The sequence below is a fragment of the Zootoca vivipara genome, chromosome Z1 (assembly GCF_965207765.1).
Source record: "Zootoca vivipara chromosome Z1, rZooViv2.hap1.1, whole genome shotgun sequence".
Classification (NCBI taxonomy): Eukaryota; Metazoa; Chordata; class Lepidosauria; order Squamata; family Lacertidae; genus Zootoca; species Zootoca vivipara.
Window position 1 is genome coordinate 40,725,281 of NC_142583.1, and position 17,451 is coordinate 40,742,731.

The following is a 17,451-nucleotide window of genomic DNA, read 5'->3' on the forward strand; positions in this document are numbered from 1 at the left end:
GAGAGTGCTGTTTCACTCAGGTCCTGCTTGTGATCTCAAAGGCATCTGAGTGGCCACTATGAGAACAGGATGCTGGATTAGTTATACCTTTGGTCTGATCCAGCAGCTCTCTGTTTACGTTCTTACGTAGACAACTAGGGACTGCGGCCAGGCTTGCTTTGTTCAGCAAACCCACCTACAACCCCATCAAACCCCCTCACCAGGGGTGTCAACTTGAATAAAAAATTGGGAGGCCCACGTAAGCCCTGCCCCACATAATCTATCACATGACACGGTGCACGCACACCATTTGAATGGCAATGTGCAGTAAATAATTGAGTTGGCTCCTATGCTTCTCACCAAAGCCCCCCACTGCTTCCCCCTAGACCTTCCCCAAATCACAACTCTCCAAAACTCCCCAACTCACCTTGACCACTCACTCACTTGCCTCAACAACCTCCCTCCCTTGGCCGGGAGCGGGGAGGAAAGAAAGGCACTTCTTTGTCCCCTTCGCTTCTTCCAGTCTGCTGTGGGAAGCATGAGAAAGAAGCCTGTTTGCTGCCCCCCTAGCCTTGCCACCTGCTTGCCCATCTGCTGGTTGGTCTGCTTCCACCTCTGGTTCCCTCCTTCTCACCCTCTGATGCAGCTGCAATGGCGTGCTGTAGTTTGCAGTGGCCCCTGGCTATAACCAATCAAACTGCAGTGTGACAACATTCTTATATTTTTATTGTACATATAGCTAGGTACAAAGTCCATATTTTGTCAGCTTCCTCACTGGTCACCCCTGCTAGTACCATATGGCATATGGCAACTGTACAAAGTGTTGATTATTCTGAATAAGATGGGAAATTAGGCTTTAATGGAAATACCCAGGCAAGCTAAACTTAATCTATGCATTCTTCGTTGCCTGTCAGTGATCTGGTGAAATCAGTCTTTGGTAATGGATTGATAACTAGGTTTTCCCCTTTTACTGATTATAGTATTACATGCTTCTTTGCAACCCTTCTCCCCCTCCTCCCAAAAACTAAAATGTGCTCAAGCCACCTGCAGTAGAGCTTTGAAAACTGGGTGTCAGTATCACCAGGAAGGTAGAATTGTGCAATAATATTTTAATCTTTATGTCCATGGTAAATTGGCCCTAGTTGTGTTAAAAGCAATAGTACTGTTGTTTGGAAAAGCTAACTTACTATCTGAAGAGCATGCTTACATAAATTAAATATTTTGAACATTAGAATTTCTGCAGCATTATAATTTTTAATCAAAAACCAAAATGAGCATAATTTTAAAAACTGCTATGTGGGGGGCTGGGGGGGGGGCTATAATATGATCTGTTTAAAAGCAATGAAATATCCAAGCCATAAAATCATGTGCAGGAAGATGGGTAGTTGGGTTTGGTTTTTGTGTTTTTGTGTTGTTGTTTTAACTGTACAAGTATATATATATCATAGTTGTCTGCACATTACACTAGTAACTTTATTTTTTAAAAAAGCACAGTGTAGAAGTTTAAACAAGCAGATGGAACACTTTAAAATACATTTAAATTTAAGCAGAATTTATCTTACAATAAAGGAGCCATCAAGGTGATAAGGAACATATATAAAGCTTTTGCATTTTTATCATCAAATGTTTATAAAGTATATGGACACCCGTGACTCTTATAAACTCTGCTTCCTATTATTTAACATCCAATGTCAACAGTAAGTGAAACAATATTTGTTGGGGTGCCAGAAAGCAAAGAGAAGGCAAATAAAAAGGTCAACTTCTGCAGGATTGTAGATAGTGTTACAGCTGGCTTCAGGTACAGTATGCAGCCATTTTGGAAAATGCATGGATACTAAGATGGCAGACTTGCAAACCTTCTAGTCTTTTCTTCTGTTTTGATCCAAAAGTTTTTGTATTGCGTATGAGAAGGTATATTGGCTTTTGAATTTGAGGTTCATGAGGTTCATTTGTGAGCAATTTTAACATATTTTATTACTGGTGTTTAATATACTTGTTGATTGCATAATCCTCCAAGGAAAATAATGCAAAAGACACCAAATTAATTTATTCTAGAAATTGTCATAAGGAACAACTTATACAGACCGGAGTTCTTCAACCTTCAGTTCTTGGATGCTATTGGGCAACAGCTCCCATCATACCCAGGCAGCTTAGCCAATGGTCAGTGATATGGAAGCTGTAGACCAAAACATCTGGGGACTCAAGTGTGATGAAGACTTAGATAGACCACATTAGGAGTAAGGTGGTGAGGTTTTATCATACCTCAGGGAGATGAACCAATAAAAAGTCATTACTGAATAATCATGCAAACCCTAAAATGATTTCTTTTTCTTTTGCAAGCTATTTAGAAAACTGGGATCAAGTATAGAATATGTGGATGGTGATAATCACTATTATACACAGTAAGTTAGATAAAATCTAACTTTTCCAGTGTTTGTAATTTGTATGATTATGACTATTAAAAAGGTAATTGCTCATTTTAATAAGCCAGCCTTCTCAGCTTGGTGCCTTTTAGTTGTTTTGGAATAAAACTTCCCTTAATTTCAATTTGTTTCTAATGTTTCTTTCTAATAGATACTTTTTAATTGCTCTTCATTAATCACTTAGAAATTTTATTTGGGTAAGTGGTGTATAAATTTTGTTTAAAAAATAAATCTGCCTCAGCCAGCACGGCCATTATAGTGGAAAACATTTGGGGAAGCTTGTAATAGGCCATTGTATATTTCCTTGGTGGTATTACGTGATTTTAGTTTGTTCTCTTGAGTTATGTCTTACTGGAAGTCAGTCATATGGCTTGGAATTTGAGATTTTTCTGTACAAATTCAATGCAATCTTTCTGCAGGAAACATACCATAAATATGTAAGTTTCAGAACATTGTTTTAAAGGGATTTTCGACTTTGTACTCCCTGTCTATGAACAGGAGATTTCTCTGGAATATTAGCAATGCTAGCTGCCATAGGGCTAAATGTTGAATGGCAGTTTTGTGAAAGCTTCCCAGTGTTTTATGGGTATTCAAATGCTGTGCAGACACCAGACTATAGATTCTTGTTCTTGTTAAAATGTATGTTCATTCTTCCCATAAAAGTGAGTTTTTAATGTCAAAGTTATGGGGTGATATAGATATTTTTGCTAACACTTCAGCAGTAGATTCCCATATATTATGATTGTATATCCTATGTCAGGATCCAAATGATGGCAGTTTGTGCTTCCAAAAATCATGGTGGAGTGGGGAAAATTCTTCAAAGAAGTCTGGAGCAGAAATATTCATTGAAGTAAAACGGCAATCTGGAAGGAGCAAGTTAAAGGAACTTGGACACAAAAGGAAGTTAATGAGCAGCAATCAATTCTGGCAAACTCTCTTGAAAGTCAACACCATACTTGCCTAAAAAAATCCACAATAGTTCAGCTTAACAATTTTTTATCTAGACAAAAGGGTCTGCTTAGCTGCAAAGGAGCAAATTGGTGCTGAAGTTAGCATGTTGGTCCTTCCAGTTTGTTGTGCCAAAGAACTTGCAGAATTTGAGGACTTCCACAAAGAGGAGTTATTTCAGCTACTTGGAATGTAGATTGCATTCTACATGTTCAGGTAATAACTACTGTGGACGATGGTGTTCAGGTAGCAAGAATGCACAGCCTTGGCTTGTGGAGCAACTTGCATAGGTGATGAAGGAGCAGGCAAATTCAGCAGCAACAGTTTTTTTTAGCTGAGGGGCATTAGTAGCAAATGGTTTCAACATTTTGCAATATGTACAGTGAATGCCAATGTAGCTGTCCTAAGCTGTAACACACTATTATTGAAGTCACCGGAAGGGATACATGTGATGCTCTAAGAAGATCCCATGCACTCGTAAGAAGTGATTGGTGTTACAGTTGTCAGTAGAAAGAAAATTCTTATGAAAAAGTAGGGGCATTAATAAGGCATTCACATAACTTTAGTACCAACAAGGTTTCAGTTTGCAGTACAGTTTGTTTTATAACCTGGAAGTCATTTTGACAATGTGGATGAGGCAGCACTATTTATCCAGACGTTTTCTCCCAAATTCTTCCATTTGGGAGGATGTTTTAATCGCTGCATGCTGACCTGCTACTGAGATGGCCTTATTTGAAGGCAAGGACATAGTTGCAGTCTGCGTGTTCCCTCTGCTGGTGAATAGGGGTGATATTTGGAGCCTATTATTGGGGCTGAAGTCACAATTTTTAGAAATGAAACTCACGTCTCAAGCTGTTGAACTGTGGTTTGCCAGGGGAGGGGGGGAACGCACAACGAAAACCTATTGCAAGCAGTCCAGACTGAAATATGAAAACTGCAAAGGAAATGACTGAATTTGATACTGTTTTCTCTCTTGTAAACACAACACCTGGTGAATATTTCAGAATGTAGAATTCTTGAACAGCACCTGCCGTATTGCTGTGTACAGTATGTCGTAACTAGAACTTTTCAGTGCTTCAGTGCCTTTGCTTGCCTAGTTCTGTTACAGCAGGGGGAGGAACGTTCATGCCAACAGGCCAGGTTTGCCCTCTGAGGCCATTTTCAAAAACCACACCCACCTGCCAACCAGTTACAGCTTTAAATGATTTAGGGTGCAATCCTGCCCCGTTAGTCAGCAATGACAGGGTTTGATGCAGCAGTACAACCAATGCCACCTTTAACAGCACTTGAACTGACAGAGACAAAAGGTATGGTGGGGAGGAAGGAGAGAGGAAAATGCCCTTTTGCTCCCGTGTTTTTGTGCTGAAGATACCTAGACTGGGCCTGTCACCATCATATGAAGGCGGCAGGGTCCACACCAGAGTCAGCAGATCCTATGCTGGCCCAGCCCTGCCAGAGACATCCCATTTGGGGGAGTTTTGTCTACTGTCAGCAGCAATAACACTTGAGGTAGTTACTGCCTGCCAACCACTTGGGCAGGCACACTAGAGCACTCCTTACTGTCTGTGGCAAATGTCCCCCACTGGTAGAGGCTGATGGGGCAGGGCTAGGTGCAAGGACAGATTGGGGGTTTGGATTACTCTGTCATTTTTTAAATTTCCATTTTAGTAAACTCAAGCCAACAGCAGTTTACGTTGTTCTTGCACATAATGTTAAACCATTGTCTATTTAACCATGGTTTGTTAAACAGATCAGGCTGTGTCTTGTAGATGAGAAGTTGGCTGCTGGTGCTGATCTTGCCTTGTGCTTTTGTGGCAAGGCAAGTGTGTGGGGTGATGTGCCAAAACAAACCATAATTAAACCAGGATAGTGGGTTTTGATGCCATGTAAAATCAGTCGGCACAAGATGAGATTTGCTAAACCAAGATTTCATATTCAGGTTTATTGACTGGGGTGTGTAAAAGGTACAAAGTACAATTAAGCTAAACAAATTACAGCTTAGTGGTGTGTATAAACTCTGCTAGTGTGTAGCTTGTTTATATTGAAATAGTACACATTACAGTACAATATGTAGATCCACTTCTGTTTATTGTTGTGCATTTAACGTTTCCATACTAATACATTGACTTCAGCTACAGAAATTCCTATATATGATATATGTATAGATATTTATATACAGAAATGAGAGAGCTGCCATTTTGGCATAGCTGTCATATTGAAATATGCATTTTCCAGATGGATCCACACCTGCAATAGAACATTAATTTCTACAGTCCTGCAAAAGAGGACTGCCTTTTCACAGTTTTCAATTAGGATCTGTTTTGCTTTATAAAATGTGTTTCAAAAATTATTCTCTCTATATTCCTGTATGATGTGTGAAATTTTTGAATTGTATTATAACTAAATGTTGTTTTTAAAATAGCTGCTACTCACTTTAAGCTTCTTGCAAAAAGAAACACTCCTGGTTTATTTGAAACTATGGATCCAGTTGTTTCTGTGTGGCCTGGTGTGGTAGCTCTTTACTCCTCAGATGAGACCACATTTTGTGGTGTGGTAAGAGACCTGCATACAAGTGACAGGCAATTCTGTACTATTTTAACATGTATGCTGTACTGAGTACTTGATGACATAAAATAAGTTACTAGAACGATGAGCCTTATTGACATCCATAGATTTTACAAATGACTTCTAAAACTATGGATAACTGTAAAGAAAAGTTTACATGAATGAAAGTTGCACTTTCTGTGTTATGAATGAGGTTTTTTATGCATATGATGAATGCATGTTCAAGGAAGTAGGGATAATGTTTCTGGTGCAAAAAATGTACTTGCTTTAAACTGCAGTTATGAAAATAAAGCATTACATGAATGAAGCTATTTGCCTCTGAACCATCTTTTCTCCTTTAAAAGTGGTCTCTAATATTTAAATACTGAACTAGCATCCTTATTAAATCCACCAGAACAAACATTGCCATTGATGTGAAGTCACTTAGTTGCAAATAAGGCAGATTTGGTATGGTTCAAGCAGCTGCTCCTTTTTGACTCATGGATTTTGGAGATGATCTTAATGGGTCAACATGGTTGCTTTTTGCTCTTTTGGGTTTTTTTTGTAGGTCCCTCCCCCCCGTTTGGGCAATAAGAGCAGAAGTACACAATTGTGTTATTTTGCCCATCTAGCAGGGCCTCTAATTGGCCCATTTTATCTTTGCTGGCCAGATAATTCCTTAATAGCCAGCTGACAAGTGGGCTTCTGCTGCTAGAGACGGTGGGTGGGGCAAAGATCTGCAACAGCCATCCACCTGAGAAGGGTGAGCCGCCATTATAATCTCTCTCCTCCCCTCTCCTCCCCCAGCCCACCCTTACATTTAAATCCATGCAAAATAACACTTGGTTATTTCTGGTTGATTTTGAACAGACAAATTGACTGAAACAGAAACAGTTAAGCAAACCTCCCTCCTGGTTCATCTTGACCCATAAGGCATGCACATGAGTTACGTAACTGTTCACTGAAGAAATCTCTCAGGTAACAGAGATAATCAGGCTCTTCTCTCTTTACCAGTTATGTTTCTATGGCCCAGCCATCCCATCTCACTTTCATTTATCTTCTATAGATCGAGATGAGGCTGAAATTTGAAGGGGTGTGGCTATGGTAACTCGGGTCTATATAAACTGACACAAAATTGCAAGATCATAAGAATTTACTATCCAGCAGGGTAAGCCCTGCTTAACAACACACACAGAGAGAGGTTAAAAGCAATCTTTGGAGAACTTCCCAAGTGCCCTCTATCAGCCTAGGTTGTTTGAGGAGCCAGTACTTCCACAGGGCGGCACATGAGGAGTTAAAACATGCAGTGGGGAGGCAACAAGGAAGGTTGTCACCTGCAGAGGGTTGGGCTGGTTGAGACAACATAGGGGTGGGGCAGGCTGCAGTGAGAACTGCATGGGGCTTTCAAGGCAGAGCCAGCCCCTGGGTGACTCATCCCCACCCCAGTACACCTGTCTAGGGGTCTCACAAAGAGAAAGAGGTAAAGCTGGCTGAGGTAAGTAAGTGCCTTTCTCTCCCACTCTGGGATTGCGTATGTTTTGCATTGCTTTTCTTCCTCTGTGGTTGCCCTGAGGTGCAAACTGCTCAAGTCTCCTTTTTCACCAACTTCCTCTTCATTGCCCGAGGGAGGGAGGGAGCTGAGGTTAGGCAGCCAGGTACTTTCCAAAGAGAGCAAACGAGTTGAATTCCGCTTTGATAAATTGCCCTTCCTGTGCACCTGAAATTGAAGTGCTCCTTCCCTCTTCTCGTCTGCTTCTCCTGCATGAAGTGTTTAAAGTCCACTGACTTTCCCCCCTCCTTTTGCAATCACACACAGAACTTTCTTAGATTATTCCACTTCCCACATTCCATAACAAATAACTCTGCAGCTGTAGACTCTGAAATATCTAAACACTTTAAAAACAAAAACAAAACAGAAGGATTGCTCACAAACTTAGCTTTTGATGGTGGTGGTGGGGACTTTCTGTAAAAGAGATCGGCAATAACAGTGTTTCCTATTATGCAACACACAATTCGTCCTTTGAATGTGTAGCTGCTCTTCCTCCTGGCAAGTTTTACATCTGAGTGCCAAAACAAGTCTTGTGGCAACTTGGAGACCAATGGATATATTATGGTACAAGCTTTTGCAGACCTGAGTCCACTTCATCAGGTGCATGAAGTGTTCTCCTAAATTGGCAGAAACAGGTATAATTTTTATACACGTGCATGGTGGAGGAGGGAAAACTAAGAAGACAGGTTAAAATGGGAAATGAAATGGAAAAAATACACACTGCGACAAGATTAATGCTGGAAACATACATAAAATGGTTAGATATAAAGCAGCCCTTATGACAAGTTAGTTGTGCCTTAATGTTTGCTTTAATTGACACTTGAAGGAGAATAAAAGCCCATTATTTCAATTCAAGCCACATGTGGGGAAATTGGACCTCTTGGTCAATTAGGTAATACTTAAGGTGCCAGAAGGCTCTTGTGTTTCCTGCAACAGACTAACAGAGCTATTTCCATTGCCAGTAGCTCACTTGTATGGGGTGGTAGCAGGACAGCTGCTTTACTTTCCTTAGATCAAAGAATATTCCTCAAAATTGATAATGGCACCCCACTTCCCAGAGTGGCAGTGGTGCCCTTAGGACAAGACTTTATCTAACTGCACCATTGCTGCATGGTGAGAAGTGTTGGTGCAAGGGAAAAATAGATACGTGAATGGAGAATTCCTGGATGCCAATATAAAGTTTAGGGCAAATACTCTTTGGTGAGAGAACCGCAGCAGATTTAAAATAACAAAATATGCCGCTAAGTAAAATGTGGAAATATAGGCTGTTAAACCTTTAAAATACGTGATTGGGAGTTCTAAAATGTCCCTCTTCTCCTAGCATAGAAAACGATCACATGTTTGGTAAGTTAAAATGGTTTACTCACAAAATCTCCAAAGGTCATTCATGTGCTTTTCCATGCAGCATTCAGAAAAGGTTGCACAGGCAGTAAAACTTGGCTTAGTTGCAGTGCTGAAAGTTCCTAAATTATTAATATGTGAATATGAGTGTCTTGTAAGAGCCATGCGGTTGAGCAAGTAGACTGCAGGGAAACAAAAGTTTGATTACCTAGTCCTAGTCGCTTCCAAGGTGAGCTAAGCCCTCCATGCATTAATTAGACTTAAGCATGTAGGTTATATGAGCTTGGTTATCCCACAAAAAAAGTATCAAGGATAAGGCTACAGTGTCTGGGTTTGTTGGGACAGGAAAGCTCTGGAGGGTGCCCTCATAATATCTAGCTTATTTACAAAGCTAAAAACAAAGCAGAAATGAAGGCAAACAGGTGCTCATTATCCATTATCTTACATCAAATCTCCCAAGAGAGTCTGTACTTCAAGATTCTTCAGCTAACTCACAGTGCTCTCTGACCTTTCAGCTGCAAATCTGTTTCCAGCTGGAAGGCTCAAACACAGCAAGCACAGAACTATTTCTTCTTGACAGTCTTATGTCTGCAGATTCTCTGTCATTTTTGAAAGCTCCAATGTATTTTCCTGGTGATATCTATTGCATATAATGGAAGTGTGAAGATAAGGAAGAAATCTGTATTATTTGGAATTTTGTTTGCTTGTGTCTTTTGTTATTTGGAAACATGGGTACAAAGGAACTATTTGAATTTTGCATCAGTATATTTTAAACCTGCAAATTCCATGTTTTCTATATTGGTATAAAATACTGTATAGGGATCTCCTAAAGATATAAACATGTCTTTATTTTATTTTAAATGCCACCATCCCAGCCCATTTAAGTTTTTGTTTGTTTTCTAATTACATATTTACTGGATAAAGATGTTCAGCTCTCTCCATATGCAGAGAATCCAAAGCTTAATGCGTCTGGATATCGGAAGATTGTCCATACTATTAATGGAATGGCATGTGAACAATTTGTCAGATGATGCTTGTTGAAGTGCTTATGAATTTTCTTGCATCTTCTGTTCAGGAAAAGCCACAAGGGCAGCCTTCTCTTGAACAACCTCCGCGCTTCTTCCCAATTTGAACAGACGTGGCAATTGGTGGATTAGCTGAAATGGATCGCTACAGATATTTCATCTTCAATCAGAAAAGTATGGTTCTGTTGGGGCTCCTCCAGATAGCTTGTGCTACAGTTTGTATCATTGGTGGATTAATCGATGGTGCTTTCAGAAGGGACTCGGCACTGAGCAAATCTAGGATACCCATCTGGGCTGGAGTGGTAAGCTATATAAATTCTACCCCACTACACACCCTATTTATTAACAATGTATAAACTATAAAGCTATAAAATCAAACTTCAATTGACATGCCTGCTGCAATAACAAAATATTCAGTAGATGTCAGAAGTACAGAAGGGAGGGTTGTACAATTTGGTATCATACAGGGAATTTGTTCACTGTTCTAGAGAACTTGTGGTTCTATATTCCACAAGCCAGCAGATCTCCCCCTTCTGCTGGACAGTGTGGTGGGACTTTGCCCAGCTGCTGGGAGACCCCTGTTGCTGAGAAGAAGCCCTTAAAGAGTCCCGCCCCCATTGCAGGGATAACAGCAGGGCATTTCTTCTCAGGTGCTGAAACACCTTGGGCTGGGCTGAGTGCTGGCCTAGTTGTTTTGTGGTAAGAGCCTAGAGCAGGCTTCTTCAACCTCGGCCCTCCAGATGTTTTGAGACTACAGTTCCCATCATCCCTGGCCACTGGGCCTGCTAGCTAGGGATCATGGGAGTTGTAGGACAAAAACATCTGGAGGGCTGAGGTTGAGGAAACCTGGCCTAGAGGGCAAGTGTGACTGCAGCTGCCTTTGATTTCTGACTTGCATCTCCTTAATTTGGAAGTGGGGGGAACGGAGGATCAGGCTCACAGAAGGAATGCTGTGGACTGACTGGGTGAGAGAGGAATGAGGACTTTTCTTTCTCCCGGGAAGCATAGGAGAATTTAATGTTCTTTTGGGGGTAAATTAACTGGAAGGGGGAATTGATTTATGGTGTTTGCACTTCATATGGTTTGTGGTCTTAGGCTGGTTGCTTATCTCCATCTTCTCCAGCGCTCCATTTCCAGCTGCGGCCAGTCAAATGCCAATGGGAAGTTTTTTCTGTTTATGTATTTAAACTATTTCCCACCTGTTCTTCAATGCCAAGGCAACCCCTAAGCAGGTTACATTAAAACCAATAGAAATCCAAATCAACAGTGTAGTAGATGCCTCCAAAAGCCTGGGCAAATACGTAAGTGATTCTTCACCTGGGGCTGAAAACTCAAATTGTGAGTTGGAAGAAATTTCATAATTGTGGCGCTGATAACAAGAAGGCCCTGTCTTACATTGTTGCCTGCAGGAACTTATGAGGGGGGCAGGTTTGTTTTCCACATTTGATATTCAGAAATACGGTATATTGCTTTTGAACATGGAGATTTCATTTAGCTAGTGAAGTTGAAAGGAGGGGGCATCCATAGGTGAAGTTGGAGCAGAACAAGGTGTTTTGAGTGGGTGGGGCTAATTGGGAGAGTGGATGGTACTTGTAGGACCTCTACTTTTCTTCAGGAGGGAAGAACAGGACTGAGAAAAGTGAATGATTTCCGGGAGAAAATTGCACTGCAGAAGCTGAACTGATCTTATTCTACTAGCTGATTGTAGTAATAACAAACACTATTTTGGGGTGGTACATGGGAGCTGTGGTGGTAATGCAAGCAAGAAGCAGCTGGCAATGTTAGTAGTGACTTCAAGTAATTTAGTGGCAGCATTTTACTACAGTATAATCACTTTGCTGTAAGAATTTTTTTACTTTTTCTTTTCTTGGGTCCCAAGCTAATGTTAGAAATGCAATGGGTGAAAGTATGATTTACACTTTGAAAGGTGTACGTCTAATATGCCTCCTTTGTGTGTTTCACATACCCAACTCCTTGCCCTTGTGGCATGGTGGGCTAGTGATCTGATAGCCGTCGATTACTGTGCTACCCTCATGTGTCAATCACATTTCCACCTGTATAAGAAAAAGCATCTGGTGAAATTGACCAAGAATCTTGAGCCCACGTTTAATAGCTAGCTGAACAATTGCATTCCCTCTCTGGTGTCAAAATGACCTTCTCTGAAATTGTGCCTAAAGGAAAGATGTTTACTTATTATGGAATAAACCACATTCAGCTTTTGTGCTTTATAGATCTGCTGGTTGTTGATCAGGAGCCGGTGTCTTCGAGACCACTTGCCAACCAGTGTACAGTATTTATATTTATACACTGCTTAACTACAATCTTATCTAAGTGGTTTACAAGGATGTAACAAAAAAGTAAAAATCAGTTAACACTATAAAATAAAACCTCAAGTTTGTTTTGATCTTGCTGAAGTTAATGTTTTTTTCCACTTCTTTTTATATGCTAAAGTTGGGCATTCCCCCCCCCCCACTTAATGCCCTTTACCTTTTGTTTTGTAGTTTATGGCTATTCCTGGAATTATGGCTTTGTTTTCTTCACTGAGAAAGAATCCCGTTTTGGTATGTTTCTATTGTATTTTGTTTAAAGTGGATGGGGACGAATCATACAGCCAACTTTCTACAGTGGTACCTCGGTTTATGAACACAATTGGTTTCGGAAATCTGTTCATAAACTGAAGCGTTCATAAACTGACGCGAACTTTCCCATTGAAAGTAATGGAAAGTGAATTAATCCGTTCCAGATGGGTCCACAGTGTTCATAAACTGAAAATTCGTAAACCGAGGTGTTCATAAACTGAGGTTCCACTGTATAAGTAATAAATGCATACACCTTTTATTTATATAACTTTTACTTCACGTCTGAGGGGCAGATGGGGCTCGTCAACCTGGGAAGGTAACCCATCTAGGAGAAGGAAAACTCTGGTCCTAAATGTCTGCTGCCTTGCAGGATATATTTGGGAAAAGAAAAGGCTAAAGAGTAAACCCTACAAAAATCTGGAGTGGAGTCCCTAAGATGGTTGGATGGCATCTTGTATGCCTCCTTCCAGCAACTCCTGAAGCCAAGCTGGTGCCAAACATATTGCTCTACTTTCCTTTGGGACCACATCAACAAGGCCGAGATGCAGGTTCTTATCATATGGGTAGCCCAGGACCCCCATACACACTGCCCAGGCTTGCACACCTGGGAGGTCACTTTGGCGCTGCACAGTGGTTTGACTTAACCCCCCCCCCCCCGGAGGCGCACTCCATTGTCATTCGAGACAGATGGATGCCAACAAAAAGCAACAACAAACTTTAACCTCTGCCCTGAAGTGTTGGAGATATACATCATAGGCTACAATTAAAGTGATCATACACGTATGATTTTGGGGTTTAGAGTTTAAAATCCACAACAGATTAAAGGTCTCAAGGAGGACCACTTCAACAGCAGTTCAAAATTTCTTCAGTCTCTAAATTCATCCATCATTCTCTCCGTGTTGCTCCAAATGGCTGGATTGCAGTAACACATTACAGTTGAAAGGTAAGAATATACATGTTTTAGAATACACGGCACAAATTTTATCTATACATATATAAAATTATTATTTATGTTAAAGGGGAGGGAATAAAATTCCTAACCACCTTTTCCACCTTTGGCCTGCAATACCCTTTACATAGCAAACACAATTGTTGTTTTGGGGCATGTTTTTAAACACCCATAATTGGAGTTCCCAAACATGGATGTTTAAAAGATCCATGCACATCATCCACACTTTGAGCATCAACTGACCTTGGGTGATGAGTGTAATGGTTGAAGTAGAAATGGGTCTTAGTTAAGCCTAAAAACCTGCTGGGAAAACATGGCAGCTGCAACTGGTCACCATCACCTTCTCAAATGTAGACTAGATGGTAATGTCAAAGTGTCTGATTTTGTGTGATTCCTGGAGGGGTCCTTTGCTCACTCAGAAGCGGAACAGACCAGACCAGATCAGCAGCTGGGTCAGCCAATCTCTTTCTAATGAATGCAGCACAACATTCCCCACTTAACTTATTTTGATCCACTATGCTGCTTTCCTAGAAAATCTGGATGTTTTCTACCTATCTGGTTTCTTGGCTGCCTTGGTAACACCCCTTCTGTTGATTGCCCAAATCCACAGATATCTTTGCTCAGTACTTTTTGTTCAAACCGGCTTCGTAATGTACAGTATTCTTTCTGCCAGCTTTATTGCTTCTAAGAAAGTCTCATACATTTGCTTCCAAGAAGGCATGTGTGGGAAGTGGCTTAAAATAGCAAACACCTGCACACACTCCCTAAAAACACAGGATGAAATATAGCACTGTTAAGTATGTTGATTTCAATTTACAGTATTTAATTAGGAAATGTTTGATTTTCACTGATTCATACCCACACTTCAGACATTGTATTGTGAATGCATGTTCCCCCAAAATCACTCTGGGGAAAAATTACTGTAGTGTACAAAGATTGCATAAGAGGCATATTTGGAACTATTTTTCATCCTTTGATTTGAAGCCCAAAATTAACTTTGGTCTTCTCTATCCCCATACCTTTTGTACAGGTGAATGCAATGATAATTGCGTCTGTATTTTCCTGCTTCGTCTCTCTACTTGTCATCATCTATACTTCTATAACATTAGAGTATGGTGAAAAATATGAAGAGTTCAACGATGTGTCCTCTTACCATCACCCAGCCATTGTAAGTATCAAGCTATCCAGTTCCTGCCCTTTGGTATACATTGCACACAGTTTAGGAGTGACAGAGTAACTAGCACACCCAAAGGCCTGTCACTCACATCAGTTAGGGCAGAAGATGATGCAGGAAAAATCTCTCTGTGTGTTTCTTTACTGAACAAGGCCCAGGCTGGCACAGCAGAGAGGCAAAATCATTGGATGGCTCAGCTCTGCCCCCTTCTTGCTCCTGAAATGCCTGTTATGGCAGGTATTGTTGGGAGTTCCATGGTAATAGATGCCTCCTCCCGGCACAGCACAGGCACTGGGGCAGATCAGGTGTTCGGTTTGATCTGCCTTTTATATACCGTATTCCTTTCATTTTATCCACCCAATTTGAGGATATTAATTGACATCATCAGTTTGTATACATGTATAGGTCATATATGTGGTTGCTTTACAATTTATCAGTTACTATTTATTGCTGTTTTTCACTTGTTATTCCCTTTCATGTAAAATAATTAAAACAGTAATAAAAAAACTGAGAATTTCCAGGTGCTTTAAAAAACAACACCCACACCATTCCTAAGGTTGAATTGCATTTTTTGGATAAAGGGTGTGTGTGTGTGCTCATTTTCTGTGTTGCAGGCATTTGTGCTTGGTAAACTTGTAGAAGGAGCCAACATCACACTACTGATTGCATCGCTTTCAAGTGCTTTTATTGTGCTGATTATTGCTTATTTGAGTTGCCGAAGTCTTCCATGTTGTTCATGCTATGACAGTGTCACTGGACTTGTAAGTAGCAACATTGCCATTAAATATGGTGGGTTTACTTGTCTTGTACTGGGAAGGAAACCCTTTTGTGTTTCTGTAAAAACATTTTTGGACAGTTTGTTATAAAGTTGCCATATTTCCTTAACCACCCCCCCCCTTCAAGTAGTTAAGCCCAAAATGCACACATGCACACAAAACTAATTTTTTGAATTGTCATCTGGAAACAAATGATTTGTGGACACCTATTATAGCACTGTATACCCTAAGCAGCTAAGAACCTCATCAGTGCTTTGAGAGTAAATAACTGCCATCCTTATATAAGCTCCTATGCACTTCCTAAGGAGTGGGGTATAAATTGTATATAACTGCCCCTTCTGCATGTTTTTCTTGACAGGTGTGTGCATAAAATGTTTTTTACTAGGTTCACAGTTCTATGGGCGGTATTCAGCTAAGTTTAATTCAGAGTAGATCCTTTGAAATTAATGAACATGACTAAATAAGTTCCATTAATTTCAGTCAGTGTACCCTGAGTGAATATCACCCCTTGTGTTTAAGGTTTGCCAATTATGTAGCATTTACCACTTTTAAGGATGAGCTCTCATTGTTTGATAACTGCCATATTTATGCATCTCTTAGATAGAGATGTTTGTTCAGCTTGTTATCAGGGTTATTAAATGTGAATGGTTTGAAATAAATCTCTTAATTATGATAATGGTAGCTGAATTTTTTTAAAAATACTTTTGTAAAGGAAAATACGGTAAACTGTCTTGGGCATTATATGATGAAAAGCTTCTTTTTCTTGAACTGCAGGATTTTTATTTTTTAGTCTTGTTCATTATTATACCATTGCAATTACTTTTGGTTAGCCAAATTACAAAATGAAACCATGTTTGTCTCGAAGACTGCACATTCTAAGATCAGTGCTATTCTCAGGTGAGCCTATTTAGCAATCTCATGCTCTCATTCTTAGGAACAACTAGAATCTAATGAAGACCAGCTACAAATTGCAGAATTAGTTTGCATTCCATCCGGTATGTAGGTGTTCACATTGTTTTACTTGAAAATTAATTTTGGATTTACTAAATATGTAAGTCAAATAATGAATATGTAAGGAAGACATTTGGGCTATATAAATATCATTTAAAATCTTCATAATAATTAAAAGCCATTTTCATAAAAGCAATCTAACTACAATTACAAAAACTAGGCAGTAATGTTTAAAAATAAAATCCAGCACATTACTTTACTGCTGGTTTTAGTTAAATTTGTTCTTATTAATATTGAACTGTAAAACCCAACATAGCTCTTTTAATCAATAGTGGGTTAGAACTGAAAAAAATCAAAAAGATAATAAAGAAGCCTTGGTAATATTCCTTGGGAGGAAGACAGAAAAATCTGTGTCATTGGTGTCCACAATAATAGATTTTGATGGTTGACCAAGGCCAGGCCTCTGAAGCCAATGTTCCGTCCTGGGCAGATTTCTGAGTGTGTAGGGTAGGCTGTCCTTCAAATAAAGCCCTACATTGTCTAGGGCTAGGTTACGTGTCAAAACCAGTCCTTTAAATGGGGCCCAGAAACAAATTACCAGTTAATGCAATTGGCAGATAATGCAATTGGTAAAATATGGGTATAATGAGTTCCTAATGCCTGATCCCTGCAAGAACCTGGGCTGCTACCTTCTGCACCAGTGGAAGTTTCTAAACCATTTTCAAAGGCAGCCCCATGTATAACCAGTGTATAACAACAGTCTAGTCTGCATGTAACCAGCACATGTAATCAAGGCCAAGTTTGCTTTTTGCTTTATGCTCACTGTGTGTTTTCTATTCTAGGTCAAGTGGATACAATTTTTAACTCTCCTGTAAAACTTTCAGATTTAGATATGGAAGCTGACGATGATATGTCCAAACCACCTCCATATATCAGAATGACTTAAATATAAATTCTAGGAGAAGTTTTTTTAAAGCTCTTTATAACTTAAGAATGTTACTGAGAAGTTTGTACAATTCTTAAAAGTTAAGAAATGACTGACCGCCCCGAATTGAAGATCCTCAGAATTTCAAGACTGGTGTCCTATTTTCTGTACAGTTAATAAACTTAATTCTATTTTCATAAATTTTAATTTAGCCCCATGGTGTTTATTTGACTCATGCTGTATAATAGAATCTTCAATAATAGCAAGAATCCTTTGAACCAGAAAAAT

The 17,451-nt window shown here is 39.8% G+C and overlaps 1 protein-coding gene across 2 annotated transcripts; it reads left to right on the forward strand.

The window, feature by feature from the left end:
* The first annotated feature begins 7,230 nt into the window (after positions 1 to 7,230).
* Positions 7,231 to 17,370, forward strand: LOC118083416 (uncharacterized). Of its 2 annotated transcripts, XM_088661105.1 has the most exons (8): positions 7,250 to 7,389; positions 9,860 to 10,111; positions 12,041 to 12,094; positions 12,311 to 12,370; positions 14,368 to 14,505; positions 15,126 to 15,272; positions 16,222 to 16,282; positions 17,081 to 17,370. In XM_088661105.1, exons 2-8 carry the CDS (start codon positions 9,947 to 9,949, stop codon positions 17,182 to 17,184), a joined length of 729 nt encoding a protein of 242 aa, XP_088517231.1. In that variant the 5' UTR covers positions 7,250 to 7,389; positions 9,860 to 9,946; the 3' UTR covers positions 17,185 to 17,370. The 2 variants fall into 2 exon arrangements, with proteins under 2 accessions (XP_034967679.3, XP_088517231.1); XM_035111788.3 differs by lacking the exon at positions 12,041 to 12,094 and having other exon boundaries at positions 7,231 to 7,389.
* Positions 17,371 to 17,451: the final 81 nt, after the last annotated feature.